The sequence below is a fragment of the Mustela putorius genome, unplaced genomic scaffold, assembly GCF_011764305.1.
Source record: "Mustela putorius furo isolate JIRA1106 unplaced genomic scaffold, ASM1176430v1.1 tig00000721_pilon_pilon_pilon, whole genome shotgun sequence".
Taxonomy (NCBI): domain Eukaryota; kingdom Metazoa; phylum Chordata; class Mammalia; order Carnivora; family Mustelidae; genus Mustela; species Mustela putorius.
The window spans coordinates 1,285,125-1,309,165 of record NW_025421456.1 but is presented as its reverse complement, the minus strand read 5'-3'; the positions used below and the strand labels follow the sequence as shown (position 1 = coordinate 1,309,165).

General features: G+C 35.0%; 1 protein-coding gene and 1 non-coding gene across 2 annotated transcripts in view; one reads left to right on the top strand and one right to left on the bottom strand.

Moving 5' to 3' along the window:
• PRDM5 (PR/SET domain 5) overlaps positions 1-24,041 on the top strand; it is a 217,629-nt gene that overhangs the window by 108,634 nt on the left and 84,954 nt on the right. The window contains exons 6-10 of the mRNA XM_004747989.3: positions 297-389; positions 658-779; positions 4,441-4,520; positions 9,693-9,777; positions 11,184-11,341. Coding sequence (XP_004748046.1) covers positions 297-389; positions 658-779; positions 4,441-4,520; positions 9,693-9,777; positions 11,184-11,341 — 538 coding nt within the window. The remainder of the gene's footprint in view (positions 1-296; positions 390-657; positions 780-4,440; positions 4,521-9,692; positions 9,778-11,183; positions 11,342-24,041) is intronic.
• Positions 5,750-5,853, bottom strand: LOC123393044. Its single transcript, XR_006607746.1, has one exon. It is a non-coding gene; the product is annotated as a U6 spliceosomal RNA (small nuclear RNA).

Below are 24,041 nucleotides of genomic sequence, written 5' to 3'. Positions count from 1 at the left end.
AATAAAATCTTAAAGAACAAAACAAAACAAACAAAACAAAACAAAAACAACAAAAAAACCTGCAGTTCGGTCAGCTTTTATTGAATCTATACCAAATATATTTTTGCTGAGCTGGTTCTTACAGTTAAATAAGGTACTGATCAAAATTTTACAGGGCAAAAGACAGAATGAAAACAGAGATCACAAATAGGACTTTGTTTAAAGTAGAGAGATTTTCTTAAGTTTTTGTCTTACATTTCCAGTTTTTATTTATTTATTTGTTTGTTTCTTTTTTTTTTTTTTCTGTCTTCCCTCAGTGTTCTTCAGTGCCCGGCGAGAAGCAGTCTGAAGGATTCTTCACGAAGCTTTCAGTGCTCCGTCTGCAGTTCTTCCTTCAGTTCAGCATCAAGGTTTTGTGTCTTGAGTTCTCAGATGGCTGTTACTTAATTGTGGGTCATTTTTAGCATGCATGTTTTCCATGCTTTGTTGTGACTTAGTATCACGAGGCTGCAGTGGGATTTTAAGTGTTTCCTTTTTACCTGCCCAGGTAGTACGTGAGATGACCCAGAAACTCTGCTGGAGAGCTCGCGTTGCAAAAGCTTGGCCATGATGTAAGAATTAGTTAAGTATGGCCTCACCATCTCTTCTCCCTTTTCCTCTTGCCTGGTTGTCTTGCAGTTTTGAGCAGCATCAGGAGACCTGCCGGGGAGATGCCCGGTTTGTGTGCAAGGCCGACAGCTGTGGGAAGAGGCTGAAGAGCCGGGATGCTCTCCGAAGACACCAGGAAAATGTCCATGCTGGTGAGAAGTCCCTGCAGGGTCGTTCTTAAAGGGGCCTTCTCTCCCTGGGCTGCAGTGATCTGTTTTTAATTCTTGCTCTCAAGGAGAGAGCTTGCTTTTCCATCGGACTCACACAGATGTGGAGCTCTGGCAGGGGACTTTTTTCTTTCACTGAACACTGTTTCTTGTTCAAGTTGATTTCGACAGTATTTGTCATTTTTCCTATGTCTAAAGTAATCATAGCTGGAAACCTAAGCTAGAACCTACTGGAGCTTGGTAGGGGGGGTGTATTAAGAATCAATATTGTGACAATTTACAGGTGAAATACAAAATTTCTCTTTACAGAAACATATTTTAAAACTATTGCGTAATGCTCTCATGCCTTAATATTTTTACAGTAAAATTCCATTTTTTAAATTTATATTTCTTCTGTATTGGAGAAAATTACTGCATTTTGACATGGGAATTGAATGTATTTGAATTAATAAGGCAGATACTATTTGAATGCCTTCTAATGGGCAGCTAAACAATAAAACAAAGACAACAGTTGACTGTCACTTAGATTGTATCTGTTTAGCACATGGTAAATGTATTTTGGCTCAGGGACTAAATCTATGGCGCCGAGTTGAACAGATGGCTGTAATGTCAGAGTTAACTTTTCACTTCCTCGGTGTCTTTTCCTTAAAGGAGGCCAACCTTCGTGGAACTCCTCATATCCGCCTGTACTTACGCTTTTCTCATGTGTTTACATTTGCCCTTGGCTTCTGGAAATGTGTGGAAAGATGTCTTTCTGGATATGGGGAAAGTGGATTTCTCTTCTCCTATCTTGTTTATTCTCACATGTGTGAGAACAGGATAATCAGTACTCAGCCTCCATATCCTATGTTCATTGTCCAAAAAGTATCTCCTTTAATGTTAAAGTTACATAGAAGCAACTATGAGTGTGATTGCTGGCTCCCACTTGGCATCCCTGGGTGGGCCTCGTACTATGTCTGAGCTCTGTATGGCAGTTCTAAGCGGTAGAAAGGATGGCTTGCAAAATACAGCTTCAGGATGCTTTCAGTAGGACTTTACAGTGTTCTGACTTCTTTTTTTTCCTTTTGAAGAATATACGGGTGATTTAGGGAAGATGGCATTTTCCTGAATTCATTATACTTCGGCCTTTCCTGTGCTTACAAAAGGCAGGCATAACTTTTTGATAGACCTGTCTTCGTAGTTTTTTTTTTTTAAGCTGTTATGTTTAAAATGCTGTTCTTAATTTTCTCCATCCTTGTCTGCTATGTATTATAACAAATCTTTCATGTCATTTTTAAAGTTAACTTTGCTGAACTAAGTAAAAAACCAGATGCATACTGAAACTCTGGAAACTTGCATTCTTGTCATTGGGCATGTGGTCTTCAGGCTGTGCTATAAGCATAATTTCTTTGAGGCTTCTTGTAATTGGCCTTGAATATTATAATATTATTGATTCTGGAAATTCATGTTGACTTTGTAGGAAATAACTTATAAAAGAAATTATTTTTATATTTCTATGTTGTGGAAACATACAAAATATGGAATGTACTATTATTAATCAGAGGTTACTATATGTACCTTTTGTTGGGATCAATACATAACAGGTCTCTCATGCATAGCCCCTCTTTTGCTTCTCCCCTTTCTTTGGTGTGATACACAAACATTTGGAGGAAGAATATTCCACATTCAGAATAGCAAAGCAAAGCAGTGTTCACACACATGATTGTAGAACGCCTGGCAGAATACCTAACCCATATTGTACTGAAACTCACAGTACTTAGATGACTATGTATTCAGTACGGTTGTATTAATTTCTCATACATCTTCTACCATCATAAATAATGTGTTCCTGAATGTTTTTGAAAGTTGAATCTGAAACTCAAAAATCAGACTTACCTGAATATAGCAAAACTAAAATAGTATAAAGTGTAGTTACAGTTTGGTAGATGCTCTTGTCCTTCAACCTAGGGAAGCTGGTAGAGTGGTGAGGACCTTCAAGTTATCCAAGAGGAAACCGATGAAACATAGAAAGGCTGGACTTCCTTAACCCACTTCCATTATTTTCTTCTGTTTAGGTTCTGTGGATACTAAAACCAAGAGGTTTTGTATTTATGGGAGATAACATTTGTCTGTACTCTCAGGCAAATTGTCATAAGCTTTAAAATTTTTTTTTTTTTTTCTCAAAAGAACTGGGATTTTAGTCCTAGGATGAAGAATAGAAGACATGAGGAGGAAAGGTTGCAGGGTAGGGATGAGGTACGGTATACTGCCTATGATAGCTGGAGGGACAGTGGCAGGAAGATGAAAGTAAAGTAAGAGGTATGGTTGGGGATGTCTCACTTCTTTTTCTCTTCTCTCCCTCAGCCTCTGACCTACCTATATGGAAAGGATAGGATCTAGTATCAAGGGGCAGCTGGTTTGAGGGATAAGATAGAACAATAAAAGATTATGGATTGAAGGAGGGAAATGCCAGCTAGTAGGAGCTGGAAAAGAAGGAATATTCTTTCTCAGTTGACCTTCATGTATTCAGTCTATATGTACAGAGAATACTGATTTTGTTTGCGAGGATTTTCTCCCTCAGTAGCCAAATTACTTGTCATTCACTAAGAAAAATTTTCTTGGCTATAATATTCAGCATGCTAAAAATAGTGCTATTATTTTTGAAATAAGTAACTTGAAGAATAAGACCAAAATTCATATTTTTCTTTTTCTAAAAGTGTTTTTCTTTCATAAATATAGTCGGATGATAAAATCATTCTGTAAAACTTAAAAAAAAATTTTTTTTTTCCCCAAAATAATGGATAATGGGGGAGGAGATGGAGTTGCGGTTGAGGTGGGAATAGCCTGGGATTTGTCATTGCTGGGGCCAGGTGATGGATACATGGTAGTTCCTCATACTATTTTTTACTTTTTGTATATTTGAAATTCATTAATTACACATTAAAAAAACCCACTCCAGTTATTTGTGGTAGTGCAGATAGTACTATTATTACATCATATTTGAAAAAATGTTTTATTGAGTCTTCAATCCTATAACCACTGTGAAATTTGAAATATGAAATGAACTACTATAATCACTATGTAGGAAGACAAAATTGGGCTTGTTTTGATTTGTATATTAATATGAATGCCAGTATAATGTCTTATTGTACTTGATTTTATTTTCTGGTTCTTAATATTAATATGAGAAAGTATATATTCATAGATTTTGCAGGAATCTAGTTCTGGAAAGAATAATCTATGAATTCCATCTTAAGAAATCCATATGATTAAATGAAATATTCTGTTAAAATTTAAAGCAAGTAGCAAAATCAACTTATGAGTTAATAAATCCCATAAGTTTTTTTTTTTATAAACACATGTGATTAATTTCAAGTACAATTTTCCATGTAAGTGTGCTTTAAAAAATTTTACATTAGTTTATGGAAAGGTGAAAGACTATTTAATTTATGTAGAAAGTGGTATATCATGCTGAATATTTTTCAGATTTAAAAAGAAAGGGTTTAAAATGCAGTTTAATGGATGTAACTATAACACTGAAAGTTTTAAAATTCTAAGTTAAGATGAAATACCTGTTTAGAAATGATGTATCACCTAGAAACATTGTATCTGATGCTCCTTCTAATTTTCTCATTTAAATCATGACAGCATCTTATTTTCATTTTAGGAGATCCTAAGAAAAAGCTCATATGTTCAGTGTGCAATAAAAAGTGTTCTTCGGCATCAAGCCTGCAGGAACATAGAAAGGTCAGTAAGATAAAGATTAATGCTCATCAGAATATAAGATCTTTTAGTCATTTATAGTGTCTGCCATGAAAATTTTTAGTTGATTTTTTATACTTATAGAGACAGAGTTTTGTCATTAATTTATATACTAACATATTCTAAAATGCAAGGCCAATAATGCAGAAAAGTAAGCTCTTGCAAAAATAAATTTTGAGTTATCACTCAGAATTAGTAGAAATATTTCTCCAGTACAAAGTGTGACATCTAGTTGAGCCTGTCACTGCAACACCTCATCCTGGTTTCAAGCTTTGTCAGTTGCTGTTTGCTCAGGAAATACCATATAATTGATGAAAACATGTAGTTTTGTGCATTTATAATATGCACCGTAATAACACTTAGCTGTTTAAATGGATGCATATTATGCATATTATGAAGAACTAAAAATAATGTACAAGTATGTCAGAGGGTTGTTACTAGGAGTGAATGGTTATATTTGCAGAAAATAAATTTAATACATTTTGTAATAAGCATAAAACTTACTAAGTTACTCTTTTTATGTGGAAAATTAACCGGAAAAATATACTGTAGTTATTAACCCTAACAACAGTAGCCCTCATTAATAGAATTTACAATAGAATAGAACTAAAGTAGAATTGCAATTTTTGTTTTTATTATAGCAAAGTCTAGAAAAATTCATACTATATCATATTGTCTTATATTGTAATAACAAAGAGAAATGATTTCTTTAATAATTTCACATATTGTTTTGTCAGAATATCTAAGAACATATAATATTTTCTTTTAGTGATTTAATATCGAAGAAGAAAAGAGATGGTACTAGTGAATATAAAATTTTACTTTTCTTGTGGTTTACAAAATTAATTTATCTTTTTATTTGTATATTGTTATATTCCAAAGTAATCTGACAGACATTAAAGTTCATATGATATTCAATCTGATAGCTCTAACCATGTGCCATGGATTAATCTACAAACATGTGAGATAGTTAGATGGAAAAGATGTATGTTATATGTTGGGTGATTGTGATCCTCAGGGAGAAATAATGGAACAAGCAGTGGACTGAGACTGAGGACAGTGGGTGTCATCTTCTTCTGTCCCTAACACTTCATGTACATGGGGTCTCTGTTCTCTCTTTTATTAAATGTGACTTGGAACTTTTTTTTTCTCTGAGTACCATGAAACTTTTTTTTCTTTTCACTCTCCAAATGGTTTTCTTATGGGATTGTTTAAAAATTATAGAACACTTGAAGAATTTGTACATAATTCTTGTGCACGAACCATGCTTATCTTCACTGTATCATTCTAGTTTTAGTACTTGTACTGCTCACTTCACTGGCATGACTTCTGAATAAGAACCTGGTCTGAGACAAAAAGATTAAATCCAATTGAATAGATATTTTCTAAATATCTTTGTACTTATACGTATTTCCGGTCTGTTTAAATCATAAGAAGTTGAAGTGTAAGATATTTTGCCAAATTAAAGATTTTTCCCAATAGAATGTTTCAGCAAAGTTGGTTGTAGGGTATATTTCTGAAAAATGTTCTACTTTCCATTTATTTTTTTCATAATATAAGAATCTTTTCCCCAAGGAATATTTTGGCAGATCTAAATACTACCTGGTGGTGGTAGTGTTGTGCCCAAATTTCGAGACCCCCCAAAGACGACCACCAGAGTCCAGAGTCAAAGCCAAACAGCAAGGGTCGTTTATTACGAGTTCAAACCTGGACCTCCGCGCACTTGTTGCCAGTGACACTAAGAGGTCCTGAACTCAGGATCACAGCACTTTTTATACACTATTTTAGGGGAGGCAGGGATTTGGCATACATCATAGTATCTCGTAACAAATCACTACATACCACGGGAAAATCAAACAGCAACTCCATAATATGACTGGCGTGCTACAGAGCAGCAAAAGGGCTGGGAACAGATTCTTGGTTAGGTCAAAGGGCTGTCATTCTTCAAACTGCTTGGTTGGCACCGCTAGGGTATGTGTCACCTCAGGACTGGCTGGGGTCTCCCTGTCAAGCTACGGGGTGCCAGATGGTTATTATCTCCTGTACCCAAAGCTGGGTGGGGGGGTCTGGGACCAGTCACTTTGTCATGTCCAGTTCTGGGTGGGGGTTTCTCTGGCGCCAGATGGCTGTTATCTCTTGGCCCAGAGCCAGGTGGGGGTCCGGGAACGGCCACTCTGCTAGGTTTCATTCTGGGCGGGGGTTGTGTGGTTACAGAGTGCCTATAGAAAGTTTGCTGGTAATTTTCCATCTCCTCATGGGTTAGCAAGCGAAGGTACAGAAGCAGAAATAGTGGTTATGGTTATAATTTAGGCATCTCAGTAGAACACAGCACCCAAGTTATCTCTGCAAAATGCTATTAACTTACTAGGTGAATGTGGCACTTCATTCTAGCATGGCCCCTTTAACTTAGCCTTTCAGAATCCACAGGCAGCTTTTACTGACTACCATTTTTGACTCTTAACAGCAGCTATGTTGAATGTCTAATAGAGTTTGGTTGCAGTATTTTCCCTTGCCAGTAGAGGGTGCTTTATGAATATGCCAAATTACATCATAATCTAGACTGGTACCTTAATTTCTGTATACTATCCTGTGTTACAGTTAGACATATTATGATCCTTCTTGAAAATTATCTAACTAGGGACTTCAGATTGTAAATTATTACCCACCATATCAATTACTAAGCTGGAGATTTTGAAAATTGTGCTTTATTTAGCATTAGGCATAAATAAATAGTGTTATTACTTGTCGTTTTCACTTGAAATCTGATTGTTTTATTCAGCTTTTTGGGGATTTTTAAACATAGTTTCAACCTGAATTTTCCACTGTAAGTAAGATAGTCAATACAAAAATGCTTTCCTGTACAGTGAAAATTCTATTTTGTGATTGTGGAAAATCAGTTCAATTGAACCTTTAAAAATACTTCATTTCAGGAGCCACTGGAGTTAAGAAGTGAACAAGTATGGGTACTATGCTGCAGTATTTTATTTAACAGTTAACATTTTATATATGGATGACTAATTTTAAAAATTTAGTTATTAATATGAATTTCATATTAAAATGAAAATAAATATATTTTCATTTATGTGTGGTTTAGAAGGCACATCATCATTTTTAAGGGTATGTTGTTATTATAAAAGGCACATCTTACAGAAACAAAGAGTTTAAGCATAAGAATCTCTTCATACTGTCTTTAAATAGACATTACCCATAATATCATTGCTCCTTAAACATTGTTGTTCAACCAAAGCCATGGTGAGGGTCTTTGATGATTGAAGAGGCTGTCTTTAAAATGGTTCAGCCTGAAAGTTTTTTGTCTGTACTGCATAGTTCTTGCTTTCTGAGTACTTGTGCAGAGCCCACATTGTTTTCTGAGGAATCCTAGAACTCTCTGGACTCCATACATTCACTGACTGAGATGAGGTGGCACTGTATGTAAGTGGGGATGTAAGTTAGACTCCAGTGGAATGACATCGTTCTGCCTGTGCCTTGTTTATCTACCTTTTCTCTGCTCTTCCCAGATGAGGTAACTGACTAACCAAGAGTCAGGGCTGACAGAAGCAGGGGGTGGGTAGGCAGTCTCAGACCTGCCGTGTGATTGAGCACAGAATTAAGGTATAGACTGCAGACCTGGGATCTGTTAACTTTCCCCTAGCTTTTGTTTCCCTGCCTTATCCTTTTTTTTTTTTTTTTTTTTTTTTTTTTTTTTTTTTTTTTTTTTTTTTACTCTCTCTGTCTTGAGCTCTTCCATGGCCACTTAGATCATGGGATCCAGTCACTAGAATGCAACCCAAGCCTCCCCTCGTGACTCACCGCTGTGCCAGTTCATGGTCCTCTGCCTTGACTTCTCTGCAGGGGCCCTACTTATTCTACAGGGATAAGCATAGTACCCGGCTTTCTGCAGAAGAGGCTTTGCTTCTCTGGTGTTTAGTATTGTGAGCTCTACCTTTCCTGAGGTTGAAACAAAAGCACTATTTTTGAATCTTTGGCAAAACAAGTGATGCTTTTGTTCATTGGGGCGGTTGATATTTCTCATACAAGACTTCTGGCAATACATTCCTTTTAGAACTTTGTGCATTGATTTTGATCATAAACTGGGCTTCTACTTTTCATACTACCTATATGATTTCTCTGATGTAGTGTCTGGATGGGAAAGAGCTAAATTTAATATCCAATTATAATAATTATTTAGCTAGTTGTTTGCTAAGGTTATGCTCCTCCTCTTCTTACTCATTATGGTTTTTGAGCTTTTCTTCTTCTTCTTTTTTTAAAAGATTTTATTTATTTATTTGAGAGAGAGAGTGAGAGAGAACATGAGAGGGGAGAAGGTCAGAGGGAGAAGCAGACTCCCCGCAGAGCTGGGAGCCCTCTGTGGGACTCGATCCCGGGACTCCAGGATCATGACCTGAGCTGAAGGCAGTGGCCTAACCAACTGAGCCACCCAGGCACCCTGAGCTTTTCTTTTTATTGTGGCCTTCCTGTCATGTAAGAACCTCACTGTGAGCTAAATGTCTTTCAGAATCATGTATCTTCTTGCCTTTCATGGTAAATAATGTTTTGTTCTGTACTATACATATTTAAATATAAAATGGTTTGACTATTGTAAAGGGAGTCTTATTACCTATAGGTTTTCATATTTCCAAATCTAAATTTGTGCATAACAGAGAGTTAATGGATATTAGGTATAACTTTTTACAGAGTGTAGAAATGTAATATGCACTAAATGGGTCAGCTATTTAACATATTTAAATAGTGTGCTGCAATCTTGTATTTTATTTCCTTTTTTTAAACTTTTATTTATTTATTTGAGAGAAAGAGAGAGGGTGGGGAGGGAGAGGGAGAGGGAGAAACAGACTCCCGACTGAGCAGGGAGCCCAGTGCAAGGATAGATCCCAGGACGGATCAATGACCTGAGCTGAAGGCCAACACTTAACCAACTAAGCCATCCAGGTGCCTCTCCAATCTTGTATTTTCTTTTAATGATGTTTTTACTTGGTAACATGTTCATTGCATTTTTAGTTTATATAAGACACTGTGAACAAATTAGGGCTGAATTATAATACATTGATATTACGGTAACAGCTATCCACATGTTTATACTTTTGTTCTAATTTATTTGGCTTTGACAGTTGACTTAACTGTCCACTTAACCTTTTGCAGATTCATGAAGTATTTGATTGTCAAGAATGTATGAAGAAATTTATTTCAGCTAATCAGCTAAAACGTCACATGATCACTCACTCAGGTAAAATATATATTTTCCATTCAAAATGAAATCACTGTGAAAGATTCACTTTGTCATTTTCAGGAGCTCTGAGAGTAGTAATCAGGAAACCTGGCTCTTAGTGCTAGGTTGGTCATTAACTAGTCAAGTGATTTTGAACAAGTTACTTAGCCTCTCTAGACCTGTTTATTTATAAAGCCAAGGTGGTTGGACTAAATGATACACAAAATCTTCAGAGTCACCATTTAATTTTTAATCTACTCCTGTTAGAACCTTAGATTCTGTTCTTTATCTGTGAAAAGGTATCCTACCATTCAAATTTGCTGTGAAGATTAAATGAGATCATCATGTATTGTGCTAGTGTAGTGTTTGATTTTTCAGAGGAATTCAGCAATTATGGTTTCTACCTTTCTACATACTTTTATATTCTAACTAAGGTACTGATAAATGTTAATGAGAAATTTATAAATGCATTTTGAGAATATGTTTTTAAAGCTACAGCTTCATTTTAAGCAAGTTTGAGTAATAGGTCTGTTAAACAGATTTTTCAAAAATTAGGTCTGAGAATAAATTTTGTTTTATGAAGTATCTTTCTGTGGTTTAGAATGTCTGTCATTGGAGGCTATTGAAGTCAGAATGTTTTTGAATATCCACTTTGCTTAGAGACAGATATAGATATTTTGACAAATGAAAATAGGAGATCAGACACCCGTGGTCTGTTCAGATATGCTTTGTTTGAAACAAACAGTGGTTTTTAAATCTGGTGATCAACATTACATGAACATGGCACAAATATGAATTTTATACAACAACCTAAGTGTGTTGTTTCTGCTGAGAATTGAAGCTGTGCCCATATGGGGTCCTCTTGTTTGAGTAGGAGGCAGGTCTGTCTTTTACTTTTATCACTGTCAGGCTACTCTTAACATTTGGAATTTCAACATTACATGAACATGGCACAAATATGAATTTTATACAACAACCTAAGTGTGTTGTTTCTGCTGAGAATTGAAGCTGTGCCCATATGGGGTCCTCTTGTTTGAGTAGGAGGCAGGTCTGTCTTTTACTTTTATCACTGTCAGGCTACTCTTAACATTTGGAATTGTGACTTTGGTTTAAACTCACACCTACTAGTGGATTTTTCATCTGGAAGTAGGGTTTTTTCTTTGAATTCAAATTTTATCCTTAGATCTCAGCTGTTTTATGCATGTAGTTTACAATATGAGTCTATAAGAGAACTAGCTCACATTTCTTTTGTGAATAGGCTCCTATATCTAACAGAAATGGATTGGTACGTAGATTTTTTTTCTCAGTTGTTTCAGTCATGTTTTGGTCGACCTTCCCTCAGAAGTAGTATAAGGTAAGGCTATTTCCCTTTTTATCCTTTACCTTTATATAGATATGAGATTGTCTCCGCTCATTTTTCACAGAAAAACGACCCTACAATTGTGAGATTTGTAATAAATCTTTCAAGAGACTCGATCAAGTGGGCGCCCACAAAGTAATACACAGTGAAGATAAGCCTTACAAATGCAAGCTTTGTGGAAAGGGATTTGCCCACAGAAATGTTTACAAGAATCACAAGAAGGTAAAACCTTATTAATATTATTTTTGCTGAGTTGCTGATTTGATTTCTAATCATTTATTTTTTAAAGGGTTTTTTTTGTATATCTGGACATGATGTACATGTGGAATAGTTAGAGGACGATGTTGCTTATACGTTGTACCTCCTCACTCATGCCATAACCCCACCCCGGCCTTGTTTCTGTCTTCCTCCTCCCACTGAAACTGTTCGTAGAGCAAAGTGTCATCCAGTGTTTCCCAGTGTTGTATTAATTGCAAAGTCTTTTCTTCTTTTCCTTTTTTTTTCTCTAAAATTCTACACCCTTGTTCATGGTAGCTTTTTTGAAATTCTCTTCATCTTTGGTGTAGACTTGGCTAGGTGTTCTGTCAATTACTCTGGACCCTTTCATGTCTCCTCCCTCAGGAGGTGGACTTCTTCTAGGTTCTCTGTGTCAGCTGTATCCGTGACTTCTGCCATCGACTCTATTTCAGCAGATCCCAAATGATTTCTTTCTTTAACCCAGTCTTCAGACTCACATTTATTTTTCTTTATTTGATACATAACTGGATATCTTTTAACTTAATGAATTTAGCATGTCCCAGAATGACCTTTTCGTTCTTTATGCCGCTGATAACATCTCTTCTGGAGATTCTCCTTTCTGTTAATGAGAGAAGCATATACTTACTCCTGTCTGTTTCTTTAGTCTTAGACACTTTTTAAAATTAGAAGCCAGCTCTTTTTTAAAAATTGGTTTTATTTTTATCTATGTATGTATGTATTTATTTTTTTTTATATAGAGAAAGAAAGTGACCAGGGGAGGGTCAGATGGAGAGGGAGAGAGAGAATCTTTTTTTTTTTTTTTTTGAGATTTTGTTTATTTATTTGACAGAGAGGTAGAGAGAGAGAGCACAAGTAAGCAGAGCAGCAGGCAGAGGGAGAGAGAGAAGCAGGCTCTCTGCTGAGGGCTGAGGACTCTGCTGAGGGGTCGATCCCAAGATCCTGAAATCATGACCTGAGCCAAAGACAGCTGTTTAACCAACTGAGCCACCCAGGTGGCCCAAGAAAGAGAATCTTAAGCAGGCTCTATTCCCAGTGCAGAGCTTGACTTGGGGCTTGACCTCATAACCCTGAGATTTGACCCAAGCCAAAATCAGGAGTTGGAAGCCCAACTGACTGAGCCACCCAGGCACCCTTAGAAGCCAATTTGTAAAGATTTTACCCTCTGCATTGGCTCATCACCCTCATGGTCATTCATTCCTTTGCCATCCTGTCATCCTGATTATTGCTCATCTTCATTACTTTAATACCCATGTAATTAGATTCTTACTACATGTCACTTTCCACTTATCCATCCTTGTAGATAAATTTTCCATAGCACAGCTCTATCACTCTTGTACTCTAATATTAGGAGTAGATTTCCAATGGCTATGTAAGTTATGGTACATGCATGTTACCCTGTCATTCAGAGTCCTCTACCCATGACCTTAGCTTATTTTTCTAGATTTTTTTCTTTTCTCTGCAGTAGTAATACCTAAGACAATTTGACATTTGCCTTCAGTCAGCATGACCTAACTTCCCCTTCTTCTTTTCTTTCAAGTTTTTATTTTATTTTCTTTTTAGCTAAACTCTTCACCCAAAGTAGGGATTGAACCCATAACCCTGCAGTTAAGAGTTACATGCTCTACCGACTGAGTCAGCCAGGTACCCTACCCCTTCCTCTTTTCTGATAAGACTCCAAGTTATGATCTCTGAGTTTCCTTAATTAATTTTTCTTTGCATTTCCTGCGCTTTACCTTTATTCTGGTTCTTATTTCAGAATGTATTAATCTTATCTTATCTACTCTGTGTTGATAATAAATAATGTTTTAGCTGAATTCAGAAAATTTGTCCAAAGACATTCAACATCTTAATAATATATATTAAGATGTATTTATGATGTGATAAAAAAATTGATTTTTAAAAAATGGTTTTATTGAGGTATAAATGGAATACAGTATTATTAGTTTAGTGTATACAAATAATGATTTAACATTTGTATATATTCTAAACTGATTACCACAGTAAGTCTAATTATCATTTGTCATCATATAAAGTGAATACAATATTATTGACTGTATTCCTTATACTGTACATATATCACCATCACTTACTCATGTTATAACTGGAAATTTGTGTCTCTTGATTCTCTTCACCCATACTACCCCTAAAACCCCCTCACCTTTTGGCAAGCACCACTCAGTTCTCTAACTATGAATCTGGATTTTGTTTTGTTCTGTTTCTTAGTTCTTTCTTTCTTTCTTTCCTTCTTTCCTTCTTTTTTTTGGATTCCACTTATAAGTGAAATTATTAAGTATTTTGTCTTTCTCTGTTTGATTTATCTCATCTAACTTAATACCCTCAAGGTCTATCCATGTTGTCACAAATGACAAGATTTTATTCTTTTCTGTGGCTGAGTAATATTCCATTGTATAGACATGTACTGCATGTTCTTTATACATTCATCTATTGATGGATACTTAGGTTGTTTCCATATCTTGACTATTGTAAATAATCTTACAGTGAATGTAGGGGTACCTATATATTTTTTTAAATTAGCATTTTGTTTACTTTGGATAGATACCCATCTGTGGAATTGCTGGATCATAAGGTAGTTTGTAATTTTTTGAAGAAATTTAGTACTGTTTTCCATAGTGGTTGTACCAGCTTAAATTTCCACCAACAGTATGTGGGGTTTTTTTCCTACATTCTTTTCACCACTTGTTATTTCTTGTCATTCTGATGATAGCTATTCTGGCAGGTGTGAGGTAATATATCATGTGGCTTTGATTTGCATTTCCTTGATGATTAGTCATGTGATCATCTTTTCCTGTTGGACATCTGTATGTCTTCTTCGGAAAAATGTCTATCTGGATCCTTTTTCCATTTCTGGATCATTTTTCCAATTTTTAAAGGGATTTTTTTTGTTGTTATTGAGTTGCATATGTTCATAATATATTTTGGATATTAACCTTTTATCAGATACATGATTTGCAAATATCTTCTCCCCTTCTGTTCATTTTGTTGGTGGTTTCCTTTGCTGTGCAGATGTTCTTTAATTTGATGTAGTTTTGTTTGTTTATTTTTGCTTTTGTTACCCTTGTCTTTGGAGCCAGATTTGAAAAACATGGCTAAGACTGATGTCAAGGAATTTACTGCTTATGTTTTCTTTTAGGAGTTTTATGGTTTCAGGTCTTACACTCAAGCTTTTAATCCATTTTAAATTGATTTTTGAATATTTGGTAGGATAGTGGTCTAGTTTCTTCCTTTTGCATGCAGTTGTCTAGTCTTCACAATACTGTTCATTGAAGAGACTAGTCTTTTTTCATTGCATATTCTTGCCTTCTCTCTTGAACATATACGCCTGGGTTTATTTCTGGGCTCTCCATTCTCTTCCATTGATCTATGTGTCTATTTTTTGTTAATATCATACTGTTATGATTATAGCTTTGTAATATAGTTTGAAATTTGGGAATGTGATACCTCTGACTTTGTTCTTCTTGATCCAGATTGCTTTGGATATTTGAGGTCTTCTGTAGTTCCATACAAATTTTAGAATTATTGTTTCTACTTCAGTGAAAAATGTCATTGGGGTTTTGGTAGCGATTGCATTAAACCTATAGATTACTTTGGGTAATATGGACATTTTAACAGTATTAATTCTTCCAGTCCATGAGCATGACATATCTTTCCATTTATTTGTGTCTTCAGCTTTTTTCATCAATGTTTTACAGTTTTCAGAGTACAGGTCTTTCACTTCTGGTTAAATTTACTCCCAAGTATTTTGTTCTTTTTGATACGATTGTAAATAGGATTGTTTTCTTGATTTCTCTTCCGGATAGTTTCTTATTAGTGTATGAAAATGCAGTGGGTTTTTTGTGTGTTAATCTTGTATCTTGAAATTTGATTGAATTCATTTATTAGTTCTAACGGTTTTATTGTGAAATCTTTGGGTTTTTTTATATATAGCATCATGTCATTTGCAAATAGTGACAGATTTACTTCTTCCTTTCAATCTGGATGCCTTTTAGTTCTCTTTCTTACTAAATTTCTTTGGCTAGGACTTCGAGTATTAAGTTGAAAAAAGGAGAGAGAATAGACATCCTTATCTTGTTCCTGATTTTAAATGAAAACTTTGAGCTCTTCATCATGGAGTTTGGTGTCAGCTGTGGACTTGTTATATATAGCTCTATAATGTTGAGCTGCATTCCCTCAATACCCACTTTGTTGAAATTCTTATCATAAGTGAATGTTGAATTTTGTCAAATGCTTTTTCTTCATCTCTTTGGGATGGACGTACGATTTTTAACTTTAATTTTATTAATGTGGTTTATCATGTTGATTGATTTGTGAATATTGAAACCATCCTTGCATCTCTGGAATAAATCCACTTGATCATGGTATATGATCTTAATGTGTTGTTAACTTCTGTTTGCTAATATTGTGTTAAAGATTTGTGTCTTTTTTTTTTTTCCTGGTATATTGGCTTATAATGTTGTGTTTTGTTTTGTTTTCATCTCCTCCACTTCCTCCTCATCTTCTTTTTCTGTGGTGTCATTGTCTAATTTGGGTATCAGGGTAATATTGTCTTTGTAAATTGGTTTGGAAACATTCCCTCCTAAACAATTTTCTTTTGGAAGAGTTTGAGAATGATAAGTATTAAATCTTCCTTGAATGTTTGGTTGAATTCACTGATGCCATCTTGTCCCGGACTCTTGTTTGCTGGGAAGTTTTGATTACTGATTCAGTCTTCTTAGTATAATTTGTCTATTTATTTTTTATTCATGATTTGGTCTTAAAAGTTTATTTCTGGGAATTTTTCTATTTCTTATAGATCATCCATTTTTTTTGCATGTAATTTTTTGTAGTTTTATGATGATTTGTATTTCTGTGGTATCAGTTTCAACATCTCCTCTTTCTGAGTTTATTTATAAGAACCTTCTAGTTCACTGATTTCCATTCTGATCTTTGTAATTTCCTTTCTTCTACTAACTTTAGGTTTCATTTCTTCTTCTTCTTTTTTTTTTTTTCCTAATGGTTGGGAAAAATGTGTGATAATGATTTCGGTCTTTCCAAATTTTTTGAGATTGCTTTGTGACCTAACATATGATTTATCCTGAAGAATATTGCATATGCACCTGAGAAGAATGTCTCTGTATCTGCTTTTGGATGAAATGTTCTGTATTTATCTATTAAGTACATCTGGTATAATGTGTCATGTAAACCTATATTTCCTTATACAGTTTCTCTCTATATGATTTCTACTTTCTGTCTGGGTGATTTATCCATTGGTATAAATATGGTGTTAAAAAACACTACTGTTTTTTAATGTTCTTGATGTCACATTTCACATCTTTTATGTATCCCTTAACTATTGAGTTACTTTTATTACTTTTGTCTTTTAACCTTTATAATTGCTTTATAAATGATTAATTCACTGTTTTTACTATATATTTCCCTTTTTCAGTGAGATTTTTACTTTCATATGTTTTCTTATTACTACTTAGTGCCCTTACTTTTCAGGCTAAAGAAGTCCCTTTAACATTTCTTTTAGGTTTTGTTTAATGGTGTTTTGCTTATCTGGAAAATACTTTAGCTCTCCTTCTATTCCAAATAATAACCTTGCCAGGTAGACTATTCTTGGTTGGGAGTTTTTTCCTTTGCAACTTTGAATAGTTTATGTCACTGTCTTCTGGCCTGCATAATTTCTGCTGAAAACTCTGCTTATAGCTATATGAAGTTTCCTTTGTACATAACACATAATTTTTCTTTTGCTATTTTTAAGATTCTCTCTTTGACTTTTGACATCTTAATTATAACATGGGTTAGTGTGGATATCTCACTGGGCTTCCTGAACCTACATGTTTGTTTCCTTTCCCAGATTAGCAAAATTATCAGTCATTATTTCTTCTAAAAGTTTTATGTCACTTTCTTTTTATTCTCCTTCTAAGACCCCTATAATGTGGATGTTATTCTGCTTGATGATGTTCCATATGCTGCTTAAGCCATCTTTACTTTTTTAAATTCCTTTTTCTTTTTGCTGCTTTGAGGAGAGTTCTGTTGTTTTTGTCTTCTAGCTTGCTGATCCGTTCTTCCATTTCATCCAGTCTGCTGTTGAGCCCCTCAGTGTATTTTTCAGTTCAGTTATTATATTCTTCAGTTCTGTGACTTCTGTTTGGTACTTTCTTATATTTTCTATCTTGGCTTTGGTGTTTTCATCCATTCTTCTGAGTTCAGTGAACAGCTTTATGATCATTACTTTGTTTTCATATTTTCACTTCCAATTTTACTTGTTTTCTCTCTTTTTTTTAAATGGGTCTGACCAAAAGTTCATCAATTCTGTTAATTTTTTCAAGGAACCAGCTCCTGGTTTCATTCATCTCCTTTATTGTTTGTTCTCTATTGTGTTCTCTATTTCATTTGTTTCTCCTTCAATCTTTATTATTTTCTTCCTTCTACGGGCATTGGCCTTTGTTTGTTCTTCTTTTTCTAGCTCCTTCAGGTGGAAGAAAAGTTTGTTTTTTAGGATTTTTCTTGCTTCTTGATTGTAGGCCTGTATTACTATAACTCTTGGGCCCAGAAGTATAATCCCCAGTCATGAGATTCCCACCAGCTCCAGACATTGGAGAGATGTACTTTTTGAGGGCCTTTTTTGCTCACTGGCTGTGGTGGGATTGCAGTTGAAGCTTGGGGGCTTGGAGTGCTTGCCCAGCTGGCTATGGCACTACTTGCTTATTGATTTTGGTTAACACGTTTTAGCATGCTGTTAAGTAATATGTATATAGTATCTTTTAAAATAACTTGTTGCTTATTTTTCTCTTATACCAGTCCATTGGAGTTATAGTTATTTCAATATTTATTGAGACTTCAAAGCATCATTCTTTCTATTTTAAATCATTTAAAAGTTAGTGACATAATTTTAGCTTTAGCCTAAAAAGGAAAAAAAAAAAAGTTAGATTTACCAGAGAATAAAAAGAGTTGATTGATAGTGTCCCAAATTGTCTCTGCCTAATTTCTTGCTGACTGCCCTTAGGTTTAACTCAAGCATTAAATGATCAGGGGCAGGACCACATTCATTACTGCTGCTTTGGAATTGCATGACTATAAAAAATTATCTGGCTAGTTTCCTGCTCAGTTTCTGGAACTCTCTTGCTCCATTCTTTGATGAAACTGATCTACCCACATTTACGAGTTTTTCAGTTTGGCTTGTGTTATATGCCATATGGGAATTTGGCACAGGATTTTTGCACCATCTCACATACATTAAGCCATAAATCATATGAAAGTAATAATGATGTCTTGGGAAGGATAGAAACAATGATGCCTATAATTTCCAAAGTGGAAAGCACATTCAATCCTTCTGCTATAGACAAATGTAATTCTGACTGTATGATCCTAGCATGTATTTGGTATGGTTAAGTGAAAAAGTCTAAAATATGCTTCAAAAGAGTTATGTAGAAAAAGCAGATAAACTTTTTCTTCCATCATTATTCATTAATGGCCAGTTAGGAAACTGAAAAATAAGGATATGCAAGGAAATTAGGGGGAAAAAAAACCAAACATCTGAGTCTAACTGATCTCCATCATATAGCACAACCAAAGGTGGTTATTTTAAATAAAATAATTGTTCTTTTGGTTTCTTTGGTTATGTAACTTTTGTATTTTTATTATACTTACTTTATTCATTTTAGCGTCATTCTTCTCTTAACATTTGGATTTGCTTGAAAAGGAAATACTATCTTTCAGTGTGATTATGGCAATATCAAACTTTAAAGGGGTAATTTTTGTTTCTAAAACTTAATAACTTCTTCCATCATTTTGCCAATTGTATTGGCTCAGTAGGATAAAATTAGTTTTTCCTCTCCCTAATCCTTTTTGACAATTATTTGACCTGAATACTAATTGAATTTTTTGGATCTAGTTAAAATAATGATTGTTCATCTGGATCAAACTAGATCTATAAATCATAACTGGACAGTCACTTCAGAACTTGTAGTTCTAGTCAAGTACTCTTCACCCTCCATTTTGTTCCTTATCAAATTTATTGCAAAGCAAAATGAGAGAAGGTGTATAGTACTCCTCTCCTCCTGCTATAGGCGGGACCTCTAGATGGACTCAGTCATCCTGGATCATGAAGCTGGCACTACATGCTTGATGATGGAAATGAATACAGAGAGGTTTTGTCCTGATGAAGTCATAAACAAGCTTCAGGGGACAGAGGAATGTCTATTCAAATAAAAAGCCTTTTCTGACCCTTTACATAACCCTCCAGAGATGAACTTTAGAAGCCTGTGAGGAACTCTGGTCACACCCTTTCATGGAATAATTCCATTGGGCCTTCTATATTAATATCTCATTGGGATTTCCAAACTCTGGGCCATGACCACTTTGCGTTTTGAAATCAATTTACTGGGTCATGAATGGACATTAAAGAATAGAATAGAAGATATAAGAATAAGGGCAGTTTAATGAAATAATACATTCATGTCTGTATGTGTATGTATGCTGAATTTCAATATAAAAAGTGTTTTTTTGGTCATGGTCTGTTTGACAGACATTGCAGATCAGATTTTGCCCATGTAAAATTTTATTAAGCCTTCTTTAAAGGAAAGCATAAGTCTCTCCATAAATGAATCATGGAGTAGATTCTAAAACTGTATAAAATATGGCATAAATTTTATATAATAAAAAAACTCTTTGAAAATCTCTAAGGAAGGTGTGATGTTGTAGACTGAAAGAATCACTCAGTAAGTCCATCACAGTCACTTTTTCCTTTGACTTTGTACCACATTTCTCCCCCACATTTCTCTCCCACATTTCTCCTCCTTGGTACCACTGCTATAGGTAAAGCCGTGGGTGGTTCATTCAAGGTGCTCAGTTGTACAAAATTATCTATTTTTGTTTTCTGGAAGCACATCAACAATGACGAGATGCTCACACTGAGAGAGGCATGCAGGAATTGAATCTGACAGAGAGAAACAGGAGATCGATGTTTGTCTGAAGCTTTTTTAGCTAATGGCAAATCACTTACCCTACTAAAGCAATTTTTTCTGCAGTGCATGATGAGATAGCACTGTATACTTTCTAACATAAGCACTTTATTTTCCAGATTAAACTATAAGTTTGAAGATAGGTACTGTACTTTAATTCATAGCACTTACTGGCCACATTGTGCTTTGAATGTGACATAAATAGTATGGATAAATAAAATCCATAAATAGATCATAGCCAATAAATAAGATTTAATGTTCTTAGTAGTTGTTGTAATATACGAGATGTGATTTAAAACATACATATATTTGCAGTACATTTTGCCACATTTGCAGTGCTGTTTGTATACTCTTCTTCTTTCTTGATTTTAAGAGGGTATTAGTGGTCTGGTGATACACTGGGAAATCCTTGCTGTTTTCATTCTACACTAATTGAGTTTACACAGTCTGAGATGCCTAAGTACTAATCTTTCAACCTTTAATTTGAGCTGTTGTAATTTTGAGATAAATACTTGACTTGGTGTTTACTTACTGCCAAATCAGTGATTCCCCTTTATTCTTGGATGTTAATAGAGAAACCTCCGTCCCAGCTTTATTCTACTCCCTCCACTCTCCCCACCCCCAGATATTAACTTAAGAGTCACTGACTAGAGACCGTACCTCCTGGTGTTTGCCAGAACCAAATCATTGCTCATTGCCCTTCAGAGCTTCCTTCATCTGTGCTCCTCTGGGAACAGGGCCTCAACTCCTAAATCTCTGGCCTCCGAGTCTTGTCTCTGCCTTGAAGCTTCAGACTAATGCTTACCTCCTGAGCTCACCTTAAGTGGGATATCAGCTTTATTCTCTGCTGTGCTTTTTACAGCCTAGCCCAGCCCAGTCCAGGATTTTGAACTTCTCACTTAAGTTGCCTAATCAAGTGTACATCCCTAACCCTCTTAAAACCTCAAAGCTGGAAATATTGAAAAAGAGGAAGATGAATTTTTTGGATTATTTTATTTTTAAGATTTTATTCATTTATTTGATAGAGAGAGACACTGCAAGAGAGGGAATACAAGCAGGGGGAGTGGGAGAAGAAGAATTAGGTTCCCCACTGAGCAGGGAGCCTGATGCAGGGCTCCATCCCAGGACCCCAGGATCATGACCTGATCTGAAGGCAGCCAAAGGCAGTTGCTTAATGACTGAGCCACCTAGGCACCCCTTTTTTGCTATTTTTTCAATTTGGTTAACATTTTTTTTCCTTTTTTTTTTGTAGTAGATATATTAAGAAAATAAAATATCAAAACCACACATGAATGCATGGGTACTTAGTTATGCAACTTAGGTCATGATCCCTAACAGCACCTACCTTCCCTGGTCACCCACAATTCTAATTCACTCCCCTGTGTATACTTTTTGGGGTTTTCTTAAATATATTAAATCTGTACACATTGTGTCTACAAATTGATAATTATGACCACATTTACTACTATATCCGAAGGCTGGTGGTCCTCATAATTAGAGGTTATTTTATACAGAGTAAAATGTAATTGTTATCCTCAGTATAATGCCTTTGACATATTTTCTCACTGTTTATAATGGATTAGAGTGTGGAAGATTAGAAATGAGAAGGTGAGAGCTGTGTTTGGGTAGCAGAATTGGAAAGATAGTCTAGGAACAGGGAAAACCAACTACTGGAAACAGATTCCACAGTGTTAGATAAGACGTGAATTTTTCAAGTGCAATGCATACCAGCCATCTCCTTCATCTCCTTAGTCAGATCTTCAGTAACTTACACATGTCACACTGTTTTTGTAGAAGAGAACATTCTTCTAGATAGAGCTTGGAAAAAAGCACAAGGTTTTAGCTGCCCATCTGGGAGATAAGTATATTTAAATGTAAGTGGTATTAGGACATAGATGTCATCTGGAACTTCTTTGCCTTAACATGACTTGGAGAGTTTTTCAGGTAGATCCATATAAAGCTACTCATTTTTTGTTAACTATTACTATTTTGAGCAGTACTTCAGTGAACATTCTTTTACATGAAACTTTATATGTATATCAAGAGCATTAGTGCAAATAGATCTTAGTTATGAAATATATGAATAGTAATAGCTTTCTTTAAAGTTTTTCTTTAATAGAATAGTAAGTTTTGCTCCTGCCCAACTGCCTTCTGAAAAAGCTCTTCCTCTTAGCAGTAATTCAAATGCCCCTTTAGCTGTATAGTCAACGTTTGATTTGGTCACGTTTTTATTTCAGTCTGAGGATGGAACAGTGATATTTCATTGCATTTAAGCAATGGTTAGTGAAGTTGTATTCTTTTTATAATTTTATGTTCCATTCACATTACTTTTTAGAAATGCTTATAGGTTTCTCTTCATCCACTTTTTTATTGGACCATTTGGCTGTTTTCTCATTGGTTTCTAGGAGCTCTATAGGTATGAATGTTAATGCTTTGCTATTTTTGTTTCTAATATTTGTCTCCATATATCAACTTGCATCATTTGAATAAAGAAGTTGTACATTTTTATGTTTTGAAGTATGACACAGGTTAATGGGTTTTATGGCTTCTGAGTATAGACAGCTTCTGAGTTTTAGGTTTTACTCAGAAAACTTTCTTATTCCAACACTACACAAGCATTTATCAATGCCTTTAAAAGTTATATTACTTTTCTTTTTATTACTGTTTTAATCCACGAAGAAATTGTTTTTAGGTATGGAATGAGATCCTGATTTATTTTATTTATTATTTTCAAAGATTTATTTATTTGAGAGAGAGAGAGAGAGAGAGAGCCAGTCAGGGGAGAGGCAGAGAGAGAGAAAGAGAGAGAATAAAGAATAAATCAAGCTTCTGCTCAGCACAGAGCCTGATGTGGGGCTTGATTTCACACCTCTGAGATCATGGCCTGAGCTGAAATCAAGAGTCAGCTGCCCAAGCAACTGAGCCACCCAGGCACCCCTGAGATCCTGATTTATAACCACTGCTCTCATATTATTCTCTAATGAATTTTTAAATGATATCAAAATTTTGATTGTAGGTAATATAAATTTGGAAGCTAAGTTAAATGCAAAGCCGTATATTTTTGAAAAATGGATACTCTTCTCATATAACAATTTGTACCACAAATCAAAACCACAATAAAATACCATTTCAAACCTATCAGAATGGCTAGTATAAAAAAGACAAGACACATGTTGGTGAAGATGTGGAGAAAAGGGACCCCTTGGGCACTGTTGATGGAAGTGTGAATTGGTGCAACCACTATGGAAAACAGTATAGGAGCTCTCAAAAATTATTAAAAATGGAAATACCGTATGATCCAGTAATTTCACTACTATTTACTGAATGATTACAAAAACACTAATTCAAAAAGATGTATGTGCCCCTCTTATTTACAGAAGCCAAGATATTGAAGCAAACCAAGGGTACATCGATAGATGAATGGATAAATTAGATGTGGTATATGCACAATGGAATATTATTCAGCCATAAAAAAGAATGAGATCTTGCCATTTGTGACAACATGAGTAGACCTAGAGGGTATTATGCTAAGTGAAATAAGTCAGGCAGAGAAAGACAAATACCATATGATCTCACTTATATGTGGAATGTGAAAAACAAGACAAATGAACAAAAAATTTGTATTATACCAGCAAATGTCATAAATCTGAATCAATGAAAACTAAAAATGTGCAAATAAGGACTGTATGTTATAATTA